The 18,917-nt window shown below is 45.6% G+C and overlaps 1 protein-coding gene across 1 annotated transcript in view; it reads left to right on the forward strand.

The window, feature by feature from the left end:
* CPN1 (carboxypeptidase N subunit 1) overlaps positions 1-18,486 on the forward strand; it is a 60,346-nt gene extending 41,860 nt beyond the window's left edge. Inside the window, exons 6-9 of the mRNA XM_073552787.1 lie at positions 6,215-6,354; positions 11,440-11,539; positions 11,633-11,751; positions 13,512-18,486. Of these exons, the coding sequence (XP_073408888.1) occupies positions 6,215-6,354; positions 11,440-11,539; positions 11,633-11,751; positions 13,512-13,643 (491 nt within the window). The 3' untranslated portion in view covers positions 13,644-18,486. The remainder of the gene's footprint in view (positions 1-6,214; positions 6,355-11,439; positions 11,540-11,632; positions 11,752-13,511) is intronic.
* Positions 18,487-18,917: the final 431 nt, after the last annotated feature.

Raw genomic sequence — 18,917 nt, forward strand, 5'->3', positions numbered from 1 at the left:
TGAAGGTGCAAATGCCTGAGCCTCTGACCTTTCCTTATCTCCTGCTCAGCCCTGCACTTAACCCTCCACCCTCCACCCAGTGAGAAGTCACCACCAAAGCTCCCACACAAATAATGACAGACAGGGAGAACTTAAACTGCACTGCGCCGCACACACACAGGAATAAACAGTAATGTGAACAGGGCACAACTAAACACAAATATGGGAAGGAGAAAGGATAACGACGGATCATACGACACCAGATATGAATCTCTCTCTCTTGAACACCTCCACTCCAGACCGGAACCACTTGGTATGAAACACAAGCTATAATCGGCGACGCCCATAGGCCAGCATGACTATTTAAAGACCGTGGGCGTGACTAACCATCCAACCTGGTCTCCAGCAGGATTAACCCCCGAGAGCCTGAAGATCAGGCCGGCGCCACAGAGGCTATAGTGGCTGGAGGTGGAACTACCTCTGCCTGCCGGATGCTGTGGTGTGAACAGCGTCCGACATGACAGTACCCCGTCTTCTACGAGGGACCCCAGGGCCCTCAAGACTCATAGGACCCGGCTTGTCCGGATGACGACGGTGAAAAGAACTGACCAGCCGATCCGCATGTATGTCTGAGGCTGGAACCCAAGACCTCTCCTCTGGACCATACCCCCGCCACTGCACCAAATACTGAAGAGTACGGCGTACTACTCGAGAGTCCACTACCTTGGCGACCTCGAACTCTAACTCGCCATCCACCATGACTGGAGGTGGCATCGGCGTTGTGTCCACAGAGCCTACCACCTTTTTCAATAAAGCCCTGTGAAACACGTTGTGTATCTTGTACACTGCGGGAAGTTCCAACCGATAAGCCACTGGGTTAATGATGGCAGAAATCCTAAAAGGCCCAATAAACCTTGGACCCAGTTTTAAAGAAGGGATTTTGAGTTTTATGTTCTTCGTAGCTAACCACACCCATTCACCCACACACAGGTCCGGACCTGGCACGCGTCTACTGTCAGCCACCCGTTTGTACCTGGCACTCATGCTCAACAAACGCTGTTTCACCCGCCTCCAGACTGATGACAATTGGGCTCCTAGCTGATCCTCCTCCGGGACACCCCCGGAGTCACCCTGACGTAAGGTACAAAACTGAGGATGTTGACCGTACACACAAAAGAATGGAGACTCTCCTGATGACTCTTGGCGGTGATTATTTAATGCGAATTCGGCCAGAGGAAGGAAAGTAGACCACTCCTCCTGGTTGTCGGACACAAAGCATCGTAAATACTGTTCTAGATTTTGGTTCATGCGCTCAGTTTGTCCATTAGACTGTGGATGAAACGCCGATGAATGTGACAACTTGATCCCCAACCTTGAGCAAAAAGCTTTCCAAAACCTCGCCACAAATTGCGTACCCCTATCAGATACTATGTCAGACGGTACTCCGTGGAGTCTGACCACCTCCTTCACAAATACCTGAGCCAACGTCTTAGCATTGGGCAAAGAGGACAACGCCACAAAATGCGCCATCTTTGAAAAACGGTCAACCACCACCAGGATGACCGTGTTCCCTGCCGAGGCTGGCAAGTCAGTGATAAAATCCATGGAGATTTCTGTCCATGGCCTATTGGGTACCCCCAGAGGCTGTAGCGTGCCAGCAGGACGGGTTCGGGGTGACTTAGCCCTAGCGCACGTGATGCAAGCTGCCACGTACGAGACCACGTCCTGCCGGATTTTGGGCCACCAGAAACGACGCGATACCAGCTCTAAGGTGCCCTTCACCCCTGGGTGACCAGCCAGTACCGAATCGTGGTGTTCCTTCAACACCTTAGGCCGAAGATGCAGGGGTACAAATGATTTGTTGGCGGGAAGTCCTGGTGGTACCTCCTCTTGGGCCTCGGCAATCTCCGCCTCTACCTCAGTCGTGAGAGCCGAGACCACTACCCCTTTCTGGAGGATGGGTACCGGCTCTTCCCGAGGTTCTCCCCCCGGAAAACACCTAGACAAAGCATCCGCCTTGGTGTTTTTAGCCCCGGGACGGTACGTCACAAGAAAATTGAAACGAGTAAAAAACAATGCCCAGCGAGCCTGCCTAGGAGACAGACGCTTGGCCGACTCCAGGTAGAGCAGATTCTTATGGTCGGTGATAACTGTGACCTGATGAGCCGCCCCCTCCAAGAAGTGTCGCCATTCCTCAAAAGCCAGTTTGATGGCCAACAACTCCCTGTTGCCGATATCATAATTCCGTTCGGCCGGCGACAACTTCTTGGAGAAGTAGGCGCATGGATGCATCTCGCTCAAGGACGAGCCTTGAGACAGTACTGCCCCCACTCCCACCTCCGACGCATCAACCTCTACCACAAAAGGTTTAGACACGTCTGGTTGCACCAGAATGGGGGCTGAAGCAAAACTATTCTTCAGACGCTCAAATGCACGTATAGCCACCTCAGGCCAGTTCGCCAGATCGGCACCCTTTTTTGTCATGTCCGTGAGCGGTTTGGCGACAGTCGAAAAGTGTTTTATAAATTTCCTATAATAATTCGCAAACCCAAGGAACCGCTGGAGTGCTTTCAGACTCTCCGGCCTCTCCCATTGCAACACCGCTTGCACCTTAGCGGTGTCCATTTTAAAACCAGCTGCGGACACAATAATCCCAAAAAGGGCAACTCCTGGACAAAAAATAAACATTTTTCCAGCTTAGCATAGAGCTGGTTCTCCCGGAGCAACTGTAACACCTGCCTAACATGCTGCAAATGAGTGTCCCGATCGCTAGAATAAATGAGGATATCATCCAGGTAAACAATCACAAATCTCCCCAGGACATGAGCAAAGACATCATTAATAAAATGTTGGAAAACGGCAGGCGCGGTGGTCAACCCAAACGGCATAACCAGACTCTCAAAATGACCCTCAGGAGTGTTAAACGCCGTCTTCCACTCATCCCCCTGACGGACCCTTATGAGGTTATACGCCCCCCTGAGGTCCAGCTTGGAAAACCATTTTGCCCCCGCTACCTGGTTGAACAAATCCGGGATCAACGGCATTGGGTAGGGATCACGGATAGTAATCTGGTTTAACTCTCGGAAATCCAGACACGGGCGTAACCCCCCATCTTTCTTCTTAATGAAGAAAAACCCCGCGGCTACAGGCGAGGACGAAGGCCGGATGTGACCTTTGCTTAGACTCTCCGCGATGTAGTCTTTCAGAGCTTGTCTCTCAGGACCAGAAATATTAAACATCCTGGCCTTAGGTAATTTGGCCCCGGGTTTTAACCTAATAGCACAGTCATAGGCTCTATGTGGAGGCAGTTCTGAGCAACCCTTCTCAGAGAAAACATCCGCGAAATCCTGCAAAGCCTCCGGCAGGCTGGGCGTCACGGCGGACACACATGTGGCCAAGCAATTGTCTTGGCAGAAACCACTCCATTGTACTATGTCCTGAGTTTTCCAATCAATAACCGGGTTGTGCCTGGACAGCCATGGAAAACCCAGGACCATTTGAGCTGGGAGATTACGGAGGACCCTACATGTAACCGACTCAGAATGTAGGACCCCAATGTGGAGTTTCACCTCTGCCACAAACTCAGTAATCTCCCCTTGAGGGAGGGGAACAGCATTAATGGTCACCACCTGTATGGGGTGAGGAAGTTTTTCAATCTTAAACCCGGCGGTGTGTGCAAACTCCTCATCTATGAGATTGGTGGCGGAACCGCTATCCACAAACACTGATATAGGCAGCTCTCTGCCGGCGACAATAACCTTGGCAGGGAGCATACATTGAGATACCATCATGGAGGATATGCATACGCTCAGTTGGGTCTCCTCCATACCCTCTGAGCTTAACAGTTTTCCGCCGGTGTGACCCTCTTAGGTAGTACCGGGCAAACGTTAACATAATGACCACCTTTACCACAGTAGAAACATGCTCCGGACTTCCGGACTCCCGGAGCGCGAGGCTGAACCTGTGCCACGCCAGCAATCTGCATAGGTTCAGGGGACTCATCTACTTCAACCACACCTGCACCTCTGTTTTCCCCCAGAGGTAGCGTCTCCTGTGCCCCCTGACGAAAACGGCGATCAATACGTATCACCAAACTCATGGCAGACTCCAATGATGCCGGAGTCTCATACATCAGGAGGGCTTGTTTCACCCTCCCTGATACCCCACGAATAAACTGGCTCCGCAGTGCTGGGTCATTCCACTGTGTGTCTACAGCCCAGCGGCGAAATTCCGAACAATAGTCTTCTGCCAAGCGCTCCCCCTGGCGGAGGGCGCGGATTTTACATTCCGCTAGAGCCAGTCGGTCAGGGTCATCGTAAATGAGCCCGAGGGCAGAAAAAACATTATCGAGCGAATGAAATGTAGCAGAGTCAGGTGGTAAGGAAAATGCCCATGCTTGGGGGTCACCACTCAGTAATGACAACACCAGCCCTACTCGCTGGGCCTCATTACCTGAGGATATTGGCCGCATGCGGAAGTATAATTTGCAGGCCTCCCGAAATACGACAAATTTGCTGCGATCGCCTGAAAATCGTTCTGGCAGCGGAAACTTCGGCTCTGCACCAATACCTGCAGATGCCGTTTGCACCTTTGCTACTACCAGGCCCTGCTGCTGAACTGCCCCATTCAACTCGGAGACCTGTATGGACAGCGCCGCCAACTGGCGGGTTATGGAATCTAATGGATCCATGGACTCCTGAAAAAATGTGGGCCGATTATAATGTCACGGGGGCTTAGTTCAACTAAGGCTGAAATACCCGGGGCCCCTGTGGTGTCCCTTTACTAGGGGAAACCCTGTCTGACCCTCAACCCAGGGTTTTTGCTGAAGGTGCAAATGCCTGAGCCTCCGACCTTTCCTTATCTCCTGCTCAGCCCTGCACTTAACCCTCCACCCTCCACCCAGTGAGAAGTCACCACCAAAGCTCCCACACAAATAATGACAGACAGGGAGAACTTAAACTGCACTGCGCCGCACACACACAGGAATAAACAGTAATGTGAACAGGGCACAACTAAACACAAATATGGGAAGGAGAAAGGATAACGACGGATCATACGACACCAGATATGAATCTCTCTCTCTTGAACACCTCCACTCCAGACCGGAACCACTTGGTATGAAACACAAGCTATAATCGGCGACGCCCATAGGCCAGCATGACTATTTAAAGACCGTGGGCGTGACTAACCATCCAACCTGGTCTCCAGCAGGATTAACCCCCGAGAGCCTGAAGATCAGGCCGGCGCCACAGAGGCTATAGTGGCTGGAGGTGGAACTACCTCTGCCTGCCGGATGCTGTGGTGTGAACAGCGTCCGACATGACATATACCTGGTCAGGATCGCTGGTGTGTCGCTACATGATCGCTGGTGAGCTGTCAAACGGGCAGATCTCACCAGCGATCAGGACAAGCGAGGACGCTGGTATCCAAGGTAAACAGCGGGTAACTAAGCGCAGCGATGCGTGCTGGCCAGCGGGAGACCTACAATCAAACAATGGCCCAGGACATTGCTGCATGATCAGCGATACCCGGCGGGGGGGCGGTCGCTGATGTGTGCCACACACAGCGAGATCGCTGATGCGTCATAAAATCGTTGACTCATCAGCGATCTCGCTAGCGATCTCGCCTAGTGTGAAGTACCCCTAACTATTCCCCCCATCATCTGTGATTGATATTATTGAGAAGTGGAATGAACCGCAGCAACTCAGCCACGAAGTAGAGACCCCGTAACATTACAGAGCAGGGGGCCTAGTGCTGAGGAGGAGCAGAGGGCAGAAAAGTCACCATCGCTCTGCTGACTCCATAGCTACAGAGTCCAGACATCATCTAACATCAGCACAAACACTGCACCCCCAACGGAAGCTTCATGGCCGAGCAGCTGCATGCAGCCGTACATCACCAAGCACAAATGCCGAGCGTCAGATGGAGTGGTGTAAAGTACAGAGCAAGAAGAGTCAGGGTATAAAATGACGGCAACCATACAAGTTCAGTAGCTGTTGGCTCAATGCTTACATGGTCGACAGCTATTCCTCCCGACATCTACCTGCATAAGTGTTGCAACACTTCTATACTTATAAGATGCTGGGAGAGTTCAGCTCTGAAGCGTGAATGCTGCTTTGGACTAGGAGGCATGCTGTAGTAGTAAGTAAAGCAATGCATTCATATAAAGAGTGAATCCTCCTCTATGTGACATTCCTGCTTTGCCTGATTTCTGCTTTGTTCTTGTATTGTACAGGTATGCAAGATTTCAATTACCTTTACAAGAATTGCTTTGAAATTACACTGGAGTTGAGCTGCAACAAATTTCCACGTGAGGAGGAGCTGGAAAGGGAATGGTTTGGAAACCGGGAAGCTCTGATCTCATTCATAGAACAGGTAAGAATTGCTGGAAACTGGGACGTGTGCTGCGGTAGCTGACTTCAGTGGTGAAAAAACGCAGCATCAAAAAGGTGTCCTGGTGCTATTAGCCCCAATAATCTGGTGTACCCCGTGACGGAACCTAGCAGAGTTTTCTCAACCTCCCTGCAGCGCCTCCGCAGGAGAAAATAAGCATTGCACAATTCTCATTAAAATCAATGGGATTTGAGTGTAATGCTTAGATATGACAGGTCCTCCAGAAAGACTCCCGTTGTAGCCACTCTCCATTTTGGCTAATTAATGAGGGTCTGAAACTAGGAGGCCCCTTTCATGAATCCAGAATAGTATCCAGAATAGAATAATATCTGAACACAGGTTTTTCAAGCCTGGCAATAATACTAAACAGGAAGCTAAACAATAGCGTATCAGAGGAAGCTATTTTTCACCTATGGCAGAAAATTCATTTAGTGTCCTTCTACCACAAAGGAAGGTCCTCTTCAGATAAGTGTATAATATTTGCATTTTTGTGCCTGCATGTCTGAATGTCCCGACCTGACCTTGGGTTTAAAGGAGTTTTTCACTACTAAGATATTAATGATCCATCATACCAGTGGGGAAGCTGATCTGCAGCACCAGTATGACGGTGACGTAAAGTTTTTATCTAGCGTTTTTTGATTGGAGTGCCGGCTGTGGGACCCCCACCAATCTGATATTGATGACCTATCCTAACAATAGGGCACCAATATCACAAACATGGATGACCCCTTTAATGATTAACTATATTATCAGGACCTCAGCTGTAAGTTGGGTGCACACATTTTTCAGTATGGCACTAATGGGATACTGGCATAATACGACCTAATCCCCATCAATATTGATTTGCATGGAAGGATTTTAAGTTTTGCGGCTCAACACCTTTGATCTCTTTTTCCGTGCAGACTCTATCTGCTGCTACAATGATATATAGATAATATATATCTATATAGCACGGTGGCTCAGTGGTTAGCCTTGCAGCACTGGGGTCCTGGGTTCGAATCCCACCAAGGACAACATCTGCAAGGAGTTTGTATGTTCTCCCCGTGTTTGTGTGGGTTTCCTCTGAGTACTCCGGTTTCCTCCCACATTCTAAAGACAGACTGATAGGGAATTTAGATTGTGAGCCCCATCGGGGACAGTGATGATAATGTGTGCAAACTGTAAAGCGCTGCAGAATGTGTTAGCGCTATATAAAAATAAAGATTATTATTATATATATAGGCTACATGGCGGAGCTTGCATAGCAGCACACAAATGCTGAATGGGGGCGCAGGGCAGGATTTCTGAAGATTACAAAAACATTCTGCTCTGCTGCATGTAGGTGAAAGCTCCAGTGTAATTTAGGGTTATGCAGGTCACCACATCCAGACACTCATGTGCGGGCCATAAATGAGCTGCTTTCATCGGCAGACCCCTAACTTAAGGATATACCTAAAATACAAAACTGAAGTAACCTGGGAGAGGAAATGGAGAGAGGAAGAACCGAACACTAAGGCTACACATCATGGCTCCTACTCGCCTGAGGCCGCGTTCACTGTGCACACTGCGCACTTTGTTGGGTGTCCAGCTTCACCCTTAATATGATGTTTCCCGGCAAACACAGAACAGACACCGTTCAGTGATACATTTTGTGTTACAGGCCCCCAAAACTCGACAGCCTTTATTTGTAGTAGCCATATAGTAGAGGAATAATTGTCTCTGTGTTCTTTGGGCCAAGCAGGAATTGGGGCATTTAAAAAAAACACAGAGCGCTTTGTCAAAGGCTGGCCGATGCGTTTGTACATCTCGTTTTAAGAGCACGTAATTAAATGTGACACTTTGATTAGCAAATCATTTACTCTAAGGGTAAGATTCTAAAGAAACGTTTCACGAGCCCCCCGCCAAGTCCGATCCCCCGGCAAGCGACTGTATGTGCATTGACAAGAAGAAATTCCTTCTCCTTAGATGCTCATCTTGTACCAGTAAGGGCCATGTGCGACCAGCAATGGATCAGTTGTCTAAATCAAGTTTTTATGGTGTCATATTTGTAGATTTTTTAATAAAATATATTCTCTATTAAAATCTAAATGAAAAGTGGGTCAATTCAGAAATCAGTGTGCGGAGATCAGTAGTATGAAACTGTTATTTTGCCTGGGCTCACCTTTGCATGGGGAGGTAAGAATGGCCGGTGACATCATAGCTACGGATTCCTGTGTGATCCACAGGGTTTGTGACACCGTCCTACACCCCCTTCCCTCTCTTATATACATAAGTATATACTAGGACTAAATATTACTATCCTATTAATGACACTGTTGGACAATGTCCAAACAATACTGCCACACCATAACCTTTATCCTTACCAGTGATTGAATAATATCACCATAAAACCACTACACAAAGATTAATATTACCTCCATACAGTGACCATAGAGTGGTATACAGGTGGCAGACCCTGTAAAGGAATACAGTACAAATAAATCCAGGACAACGACCTTGATTGTAGACATTCACTTATTGTTTTCCTTCTGGCTCAGACCTCTATGGCTACTTCTTCCAGCTACAACTCGTCTGCAGAGTTTGTTACTCAGAGATATCAGGCATCTTAATTTTTCAGTATCCTCCCTAGCTTATCTCAACCTAGATAAGCATCCAATCCTACTGATATCCCCAATTCTGTCTTGTTACTGCCTTTGCCCTCAAATACTGTACTTCTGAAATAATGGTAGTATAACTATAATTAATTACCTTCCAAAAATGATGGTTACATTGACTGTGCTCCAGACAATAATACTGCACCAAACTATAAAAACTTCCCAAGAAATAATAGTGCCTCCACATTGTAATTGTTGCAGATTTCAGCTTTCAGCAGCATCATCAGTACACTACTCGGACAACCCCATATCAATCAGCATGTTTGCACCAGTAAAATAACAACACTTACAGTGGTACGGAAAGTATTCAGACCCCTTTACATTTTTCACTCTTTGTTTCATTGCAGCCATTTGGTAAATTCAAAAAAGTTCATTTTTTCTCATTAATGTACACTCTGCACCCCATCTTCACTGAAAAAAACAGAAGTGTAGAAATTTTTGCAAATTTATTAAAAAAGAAAAACTGAAATATCACATGGTCATAAGTATCAGACCCTTTGCTCAGTATTGAGTAGAAGCACCTTTTGAGCTAGTACAGCCATGAGTCGTCTTGGGAATGATGCAACAGGTTTTTCACACTTGGATTTGGGGAGCCTCTGCCATTCTTCCTTGCAGATCGTCTCCAGTTCCGTCAGGTTGGATGGTGAACGTTGGTGGACAGCCATTATCAGGTCTCTCCAGAGATGCTCAATTGGGTTTAGGTCAGGGCTCTGGCTGGGCCAGTCAAGAATGGTCACAGAGCTGTTCTGAAGACACTCCTTTGTTATTTTAGCTGTGTGCTTAGGGTCACTGTCTTGTTGGAAGGTGAAGCTTCGGCCAAGTCTTAGGTCCAGAATACTCTGGAAGAGATTTTCATCCTGGATATCTCTGTACTTCGCCGCATTCATGTTTCCTTCAATTGCAACCAGTCGTCCTGTCCCTGCAGCTGAAAAACACCCCTCATAGCATGATGCTGCCACCACCATGTGTCAATGTGGGGATTGTATTGGGCAGGTGATGAGCAGTGCCTGGTTTTCTCCACACGTACCACTTAGACCTTTTTTGTGATAATTCTATCTTCGTCTCATCAGACCAGAGAATATTATTTCTCATAGTCTGTGAGTCCTTCATGTGTTTGTTAGCAAACTCTAAGCGGGCTTTCATATGTCTGTCACTGAGGAGAGGCTTCCGTCGGTCCACTCTGCCATAAAGGCCCGACTGGTGAGGGCTGCAGTGATAGTTGACTTTGTGGAACTTTCTCCCATCTCCCTACTGCATCTGTGGAGCTCAGCCACCGTGATCTTGGGGTTTTTCTTTACCTCTCTCACCAAGGCTCTTCTCCCACGATTGCTCAGTTTGGCTGGACGGCCAGGTCTAGGAAGACTTCTGGTGGTACCAAACTTCTTCCATTTAAGAATTATGGAGGCCACTGTGCTCTTAGGAACCTTGAGTACTGCAGAAATTCTTTTGTAACTTTGGCCAGATCTGTGCCTTGCCACAATTCTGTCTCTGAGCTCCTTGGCCAGTTCCTTTGACCTCATGATTCTCATTTGGTCTGACATGCACTGTGAGCTGTGAGGTCTTATATAGACAGGTGTGCGCCTTTACAAAACAAGTCCTATCAGTTTAATTAAACACAGATGGACTCCAATGAAGGAGTAGAAGCATCTCAAGGAGGATCACAAGAAAATGGACAAAATGTGACTTAAATATGAGTGTCTGAGCAAAGGGTCTGAATACTTATGACCATGTGATATTTCAGTTTTTCTTTTTTAAAAAATTTGCAAAAATTTCTACATTTCTGTTTTTTTTCAGTCAAGGTGGAGTGCAGAGTGTACATTAATGAGAAAAAAAATGAACTTTTTTGAATTTACCAAATGGCTGCAATGAAACAAAAAGTGGAAAATTTAAAGGGGTCTGAATACTTTCCGTACCCACTGTATTTTCATCTCCGTTGTCGGTGCCGTTCTAACGGTGTCGGCACTTGCTCTCCCGAGGCTTGCATGAGATTATTATGACGTGAGCCCTGCGCCCAATCAGTGCTGGCTTCACTCTTACCAACGTCGGTGATATCTGACATCAGAAGGAAGCCGGCTGCCAGCCGCCGCTCTGAATCCCTCCTGTTGTCAGATTTGCGCTAAGGCATGAAAAGTTTCGGGCTGCCGGTAGGCACCACTAGGGGGAGCTTACTGCATACAGATTTAGTATTGCGTGCAATGGGAGCCACATACACAACATGACTTTTTGCTTCTACTGTCTACTTTCTTTTTGGAAAACAAGAAAAAGAACATTGAATTTTAGCAAATACAATGGGAAGCTTCGTTGCTGACAAGTCAGAGAATTATTATGGCACGGCTCGTTTCACATGTCGTTCTACAAGTTGCAGTGTCGTGGTCACCTGGCTAAAAATGATCGTCAGCTACAATGGACTGAAGTTATTGGTATTTTTGCCTAGGTTCACAAAGGAATTAAAGGGATGGTGACGGATGAGAACAATAACGGTATAGCCAATGCTGTGATCTCAGTTGCAGGAATTAACCATAACATCTTTTCTAGTAAGTAGAGACTCGTTGTTGTTTTTTTAATTCTTTGCCCTAAAAACAATTCCTAATGAAAATGACCAATGTATAATTGTATTTTTTTTATAGGTAAGGAAGGAGATTATTTCCGCCTTTTATTACCGGACACTTACACAATAACAGTGTCAGCACATGGCTACTATGCAAAGACCGCAACTATAGTAGTTGGTCCAGATGAGCCCACCCTGGTAAGTTTTAGTAGGGGAGCAGCTATGGAAGGTGTATTGATAGAAGTCTTACCTGGTCCCTGAAGTCTAAGAGGCCTCAGAGATCTTCTGCCACATTGGGAGAAACTAGTATCAGAAATGGCACACGGTGGAGGTCCTTTTTACAGATTTTTTAATTGGGGCTCTGGCGCTTCGTAGGTCCTTGGGGCTCTCCAAAGCATCGCAGGTCCTTGGGGTCTCCAAAGCATCGCAGGTCCTTGGGGGTACTTTGATGCTCGGGAGCTTCGCAGGTCCTTGGGGTTACTTGGGGGCTCCAAAGCTTAGCAGGTCCTTGGGGGTTCCGGAGCTTTGCCTTTTAACCCTATGATGATGAATCAATATTTTTCATTTTTGAGCATTCATCCCCTCCCTTCTTCCAAAAGGCATAACATTTGAATTTTCTGTATCAGAGCTTATTTTTTACAGGATCAGTTGTAGTCTCAAATCACACCATTCATTAATTTTAGCACATAATGTACTGAAAAATGTGAAATAAAATTCCAAGTGGGGAGAAATGGTGACAAACCATTTAGCTTTTTTGGGTTTCGTTTTTATGGCATTCAGTATTTGGTAAAAAAAGACCTGGCAACATGATTCCTCAGGTCAGTACAATTACTGAGATACCAAACATATATTTTTTAAATTTTATTTAGTGACTTAAAAACATATTGGACTTTGTAAAAACAAATTTTAGTTTGTTAGTTAGTGTTTTCCAAGACCAATATTTTACTCTTTTGTCGATAGAGCTGTAGGAGGGCCTGTTTTGTGTGTGCCGAGCAGTAGTTTTCATTAGTATAATTTGCGATCAATGTATCATATCCACCCCAAGATAGTACCAGTAAAAATGTCAATTCAGGGCTCAAAAAAATAAGCTCTCACACATCCCCATATCCCAAAAATAGAAAACATTGCGAGTCTCGGAATATGGCAACATAAGCAAAACTTTTTTTTTCATTTCTGAATTTTTTTCACTATTTAAATAGAAAGAAAAAAAAATGCATGATTGATATCTGCGTATTCATACTGACCTGGAGAATCATACTGCCAGCTCAGTTTTATCATATAGCGAACCTGGTAAACAGAAAAAAAAACAAAAAATAAATATGGAATCGCACTTTACAATTTTGACGTCCTTGAAACTTTTTTAAAAGATCATTTTTTTTCCAGTGCGTCACATGATAAAATGAATGGTGTCATTCAAAAATGCAATTCATCCCGCAAAAAACATGGCTATATGGGAAGGAAAAATAAAAAAGTTTAAGCTATTGGATGAAGTGGAGGAAAAAACGAAAATGAAAAAAAAAAACAGAAATTGGCCGCGGCATGGAGGTGAAGTTGAGCATTGGGCTAAAACATTTAATAACAGTGCCAACAGTGGAGGCTGACAGTGACTAGGCTAGTAAAGATCTCAAAAATGTAATTTGCAACCAATTTTTTTACAAATGAGATATGTCCATGGACAACACGATGGAAGTAAAGGGAACATGGACATTAGATTGCCAATGAACCATCATTTGACCATAATTTTCATCCTTAAGAACATGAATGTTCAGCCAAACACATGTTTTTGATAAGATGTAAAGTATATCCAAAGACAACCACTTTAGAATCCAACCTCAGTTGAAGATCTGCCGGGGCTGTCAGTCTGTTGGATCTTGGTGGATCCAAAAAATTTGCCCAAAATAGTTCCATCTATTTACTGTTCCTACATGCTTGACTAAATCTTCCTTTTATATCCTCAGGTTAATTTCCAGTTAAAGAAGGAGAAAGTGTCCTCAAGCTCAAAGGAAAAACTACCTTCAAGAAACCTAAACTCCAAGAACCATATAAGAAAGGTCGCTCCAAGATCTGCCAATAGAAGGAAAGGAAGTTGAAGGCATCTCATGGATATGGAGTGGGGGTGGGGGGGGCTTCAGTGTGATTTTGTCACAAGACATATTTCCATTTGTCACCAGATTTCACAATACAAACTGCATATATTATTGACTTCCTAGACCAGGTAAGACTGGTGTATTTACTTTGAAAATTGATGTCAGAAGGGCTCTATAGTTCTGATATTAAAGTGAACATTTTGTAAGTCCAGCTAAAGAGTGAGAGCGCTTGGTCCAAATGTATTCACTCTTCGCCTGCCAAGCCTGTCTGACTATTGCAGCTTGTATTGAGTAGTGTGTGATATCTCAGCAGCAGGGAGGAGGGGCACTAAGGAGCTGTCAATCAGATAACAGTGGGTGAGGACTCAGCAGCAGGAGGAAAGAACAATACTGAGAATTTGTCAATTAGGTCAGTGGAACAGATGCAGGAAGGAGGTACGCTGCAGAGAGAAGCAGCTGCATGAAGAAGAGACGCTGCAGTATGGAGCAGCTGCATGAAGGAAGGATGCTGCAGGGAGGAGCAGCTGCATGAAGGAGGGATGCTGCAGGGAGGAGCAACTGCAGGTAGGAGGAACACTGCAGGGAGGAGCAGCTGCATGAAGAAGAGACGCTGCAGGCAGGAGGAACACTGCAGGGAGGAGCAGCTGCATGAAGGAGAGACGCTGCAGGGAGGAGGAACACTGCAGGGAGGAGTAGCTGCATGAAGAAGAGACGCTGCAGGAAGGAGGGACACTGCAGGAAGGAGCAGCTGCAGGAACGAGGAACACTGCAGAAAGGGGCAGCTGCAGGAAGGATGGATACTAAGCTTCAGTCAATCAGGCTAAGGTGGTGGATACTGACTTTTCATTGAAAAAATTATTATACAGCCATTTTGAAATAGATATTTAATGTGAGCACACCAGCCTCAACAGGTCTAAGAGATCTTTTTAATATTGTATGCAATTTGCGTTGTGAAATGTGGTGATAGGTCCGCATTAAAAGGACTTGAGGAGCCAGTAGACAACAATTAAACCTACAACAGAAAATCTAAAATGATACAGTATTAAAGTGTTTTATAATATATATTTATGTCAGAAGAAATGTTACAAGATAGGTTTAATGATTCCAAAACGACATTATAGAGAATAGAGAAGAAATATTGTTCCCAGTCTGTGCAGATCACGCATCTTACAGTATCACAAGGAATTGTAAGGGTAGTCATTGAGTCTTCCTCTTCTGCCAAGTAAGCTGGGTGACGGTTTCCAAAATAAACGTTACATACACTTGCCAATTTCGGCAAGACTCACCAATCATCTAATGTGTCACAAAAGAAGGATCAGGCAAGTTAATCTAATCCTTTGTTCATTTAGAAGCACATGCACGCGTAGCCAAACTGTGTGTGCATTCTCTCCAGAAGAAGTAAAATAATCTAACTCCAACCTCATGGGCCCGAAATGCAAAATATGCTGCAATTATCACAGGTCTTTAATATTGGTTTTCTCATATGGGCCAAAGGAACTTTTTGAGCCCCTAGTCATCAGGATTTGGGTACGATTGCAACCTCTGCACCTATTGTCACACCCCTGAGTTTCCGGGTACTTGCCCCTCATCAGTGTAAAGCAGGGTTGGTTGTCAATTATCTGTTTTTTCATATAGCTAATGCATGGCAAGTACTGGTTCTTATAGAGACCAGAGTATGGATCTGACATAGAATGTTATGTCAACTTATAGTCATTAATTCACATTATTCACCTGCTATTATCAGTAAAACCAAAGCAGCAGTTTAATAATGTGAGTTAATATACTAATAAAATAGATGTTTTAATTTCCCTGAGCTGGATGTATCATTTTTTTTTACCATATTGATCATCCACTGGAACTAAAGGTGTGATCCAAGCAGAAAATTTCCATTTCGGACAGGGCTGGATAAATTAAAATTGTTTTTTTTAATACTTTGGCAGATATTTCCGCTCTACTGCTCATTCTTCCTTCACATTGACTTTTGCACTCACTCATTAGACGCTTCAATACAAATGATAGGGTCCGAGTCAGTGTATTGCTGCTAATGTACATGTGTTACTTCCTGAAACAACAGGAAGTTGGCGTGTCAATAAGCCCCAGTGGCCAGTGTGAAAATTACAAGTTTTCTCGTTTTCATTTTTCATGCAGTTATGGAAAAATAGACTGCCAAAAAAAAATATTTAAACAATAGGTCATTTTTTATTATAGTTTCCCCAATAAAAGTTTCGAAAAACTTGGCAGAAGATGAAAATTCAAGGTCATTTGGAAAAATTTTTCTAACGAGCAAACACTTTTGGTGCATATTTATTTAGTTTTTACAAGGAGGCATTTGCTGGGTCAGAGGCGTATCTAGGCTTCCTGGCACCCGGGGCAAGAATTTGGTTCGGCGCCCCCCCCCCCCCCCACACCAAGTACATACACGACTTGCACACTTAGCCATGTACCCACGAGCTGCTCTCCCTAATGCTCTCAATGTTCAGTAAAAAACTGTAAGCAGGAAGAGAAGCTCGTTGTCAAGTATGAAAATCGCATATGAGTGAAGTGTCCATGTGATGAGTACTGGAACCTGCAGAGCTGAATCCTGACATTGCAGCTTCTGAATTCTCACAACGAATGCACTGCATACTTTTAGGATTCTCCCTTGCCGATGTACAGTCATGTCAGCACAAGTATGTGATTTATATACTTCTGGCCACATTCCGACTAGACGTGCCAGGCCTCGCTCCGTTCATTTTCATTGAGTGAGGCCACACATGTCTAGTCAGCATGTGACCACATGTATGTAAATTACCGGCACGAGAGAATCCTAACAGCGTTCAGTGAGCACTGAGAATTCAGAAGTCTGCAGTCACATAGAATGTCTGCAGACTCAGCACAAACCTGAACAAACCCTTTAATGTTCTTAACAAATAAAAACATGAGAATTAGTAGCACAAATAACATTTACATCCAAGTACCTTATAGATGACGTCTCTTGAGTCGTTCTCCTTTTCTTCTTCTTGTCCAAACCCCATGATGAGTTTTCTCATCCACAGCTGTCTCTGCAGACTTCCATCTTCTCCGGTCTTCTGCATCAAATCTCCACACGATGCCCTTAAAGATAGAAGTGACATTATAATGCTCCTGAATAAAAATGTCTGCAATATACTGTCGCCACACACTATTCCCCTCCCTCCTCTACCATCCCTCTGTTCACCATACTGTCTCATCATATATTTACCCCCTCACTCTCTATACTGTCTGCTCACACATACCCCTGACTCCCCATACATTAACCCGTTAGCTCCCCATACTGTCTGCACCCAACCCCCATACTCTTTCCTCATACATACTCTGTGTCCTCAAATCTCCCCACACACATTAAATCCCCCCATCCACACTCCAAATCCCTCACACACATTAAGTAACCCCCATCCACACTCCAAATCCCTCACACACATTAAATAACCCCCCATCCCCACTCCCAAATTCCCCCCACACATTATGTACCCGCCAATCCAAATCCCTCACACATTAACCCCATCCCCACTCATTAACCCCCATCCCCACTCCAAATCCCCCACACATTAAATAACCCCCATCCCCACTCCCAAATCCCCCCACACATTATGTACCCCCCACTCCAAATCCCCCACATATTAACCCCATCCCTACTCATTAACCCCCATCCCCACTCATTAATTCCATCCCCACTCAGTAACCCCCGTCCCTACTCCCAAATCCCCCTACACATTATGTACCCCCCCACTCCAAATCCCCCACACATTAACCCCCATCCCCACTCATTAACCCCCCACACATTAAATCCATCCCCACTCATTAACCCTCCACAAATTAATTCCATCCCCACTCAATAACCCCCATCCCCACTCATTAACCCCCCACTCAATAACCCCCATCCCCACTCATTAACTCGCCACACATTAACCCCCATCCCCCCTCTTTACCCCCCCACACATTAACCCCATCCCCACTCTTTAAACCCCCCACACAGCAACCCCCATCCCCACTTATTAACCCCACTACACATTAACCCCATCCCCACTCATTAACCACCCCACTCATTAACCCCCATCCCCACTCATTAACCCCCCACGCATTAACCCCATCACCACTCATTAACCCCCATCGCCACACATTTAACACCCCCCCATCTTCGGTGGTTTCCACATTGGAGCACACTTACCACCAGCGCTGAGCGTTCACTCTGGGCTCCGGGGAGTGACGTCAGCAGTGTGATCACATGACATGTCACGCTGCTGACGTCGCTCTGGCCCGGCGGTCAGAGCTTCAATTGTACTGGCGTCTATACAGACGCCAGTACAATTGTTCCCTGGGAGCCGGCACGCGCACCTTCTCTGCGCCAGCTGTCAGCTTGACAGCTGACACAGAGAACCGCCGATTCTCAGGCCGGGGGGCGGCAGAACGCAGCCGCCAGGGAGGACACTGCGGACCGCTGCATTAGGCGGCCCGGACTGCGCCCCCTGCCGGCTGCGCCCGGGGCAACTGCCCCGGCTGCCCCCCCTAGATACGCCCCTGTGTTGGGTGCTGGGGTGGATCAGAGTTTTGGCTACAGTATTTAATTATAATGCTAGGGTTTGCTCCAGTGATGGAGCTTAGCTTTGCCCCTGGGTCCTAATACTATTTATTGGAAATAATTGCAGGATATCATTCATTTATATCCATTGCATTTCCACATTCACTTGCATCTTCCATTACACAGATACAGACGGGTAATGAACCTTTTGCATGACTTTTTGAGTTTGTTTGTATACCGGAACCGCTATGCAACATGCGCAGATCATTCCATATGTGTATAAATAAAAGTATATTGTTTTTTATTTAATTTCTAGTCCGTAGTCATATTTTAAAGATATTGTCTCAACTTTTTATAAGGGTGGAATGGCAACGTGCTTGCAAAAACAAGCAACTTACCTCTTAATAAAAATCACTTCCATTCGCAAGAATGGAGGGGATTTTTATTTTTATAGTTTACTGCTCATCGCCTAGGTCACTTGCAAGCACTGCAGCCTATGAGTGGTGGCCGGACTTCTTTGTACAAAGTGCAACGCTTATAAGCCTTTTGCTATAGAGCTTGCAAGTGCGTACCCCAAAAACTGTTCAGATGACTAGATTGGGTATCTTTAGGTTACGCAGTCATTACATATTGTGAATTGCAGATCTTCCTTTAAGTCTGCGTGTTTTGGTCTTCATATTAAATGTACTTCGTTTCTTTTGGCGCTGAAGAGGTTAATGACTCTTTGTATGCTGGCTAGA

This window comes from Dendrobates tinctorius, unplaced genomic scaffold, assembly GCF_039654945.1.
Source record: "Dendrobates tinctorius isolate UK_male_01 unplaced genomic scaffold, ASM3965494v1 ptg000196l, whole genome shotgun sequence".
NCBI lineage: Eukaryota > Metazoa > Chordata > Amphibia > Anura > Dendrobatidae > Dendrobates > Dendrobates tinctorius.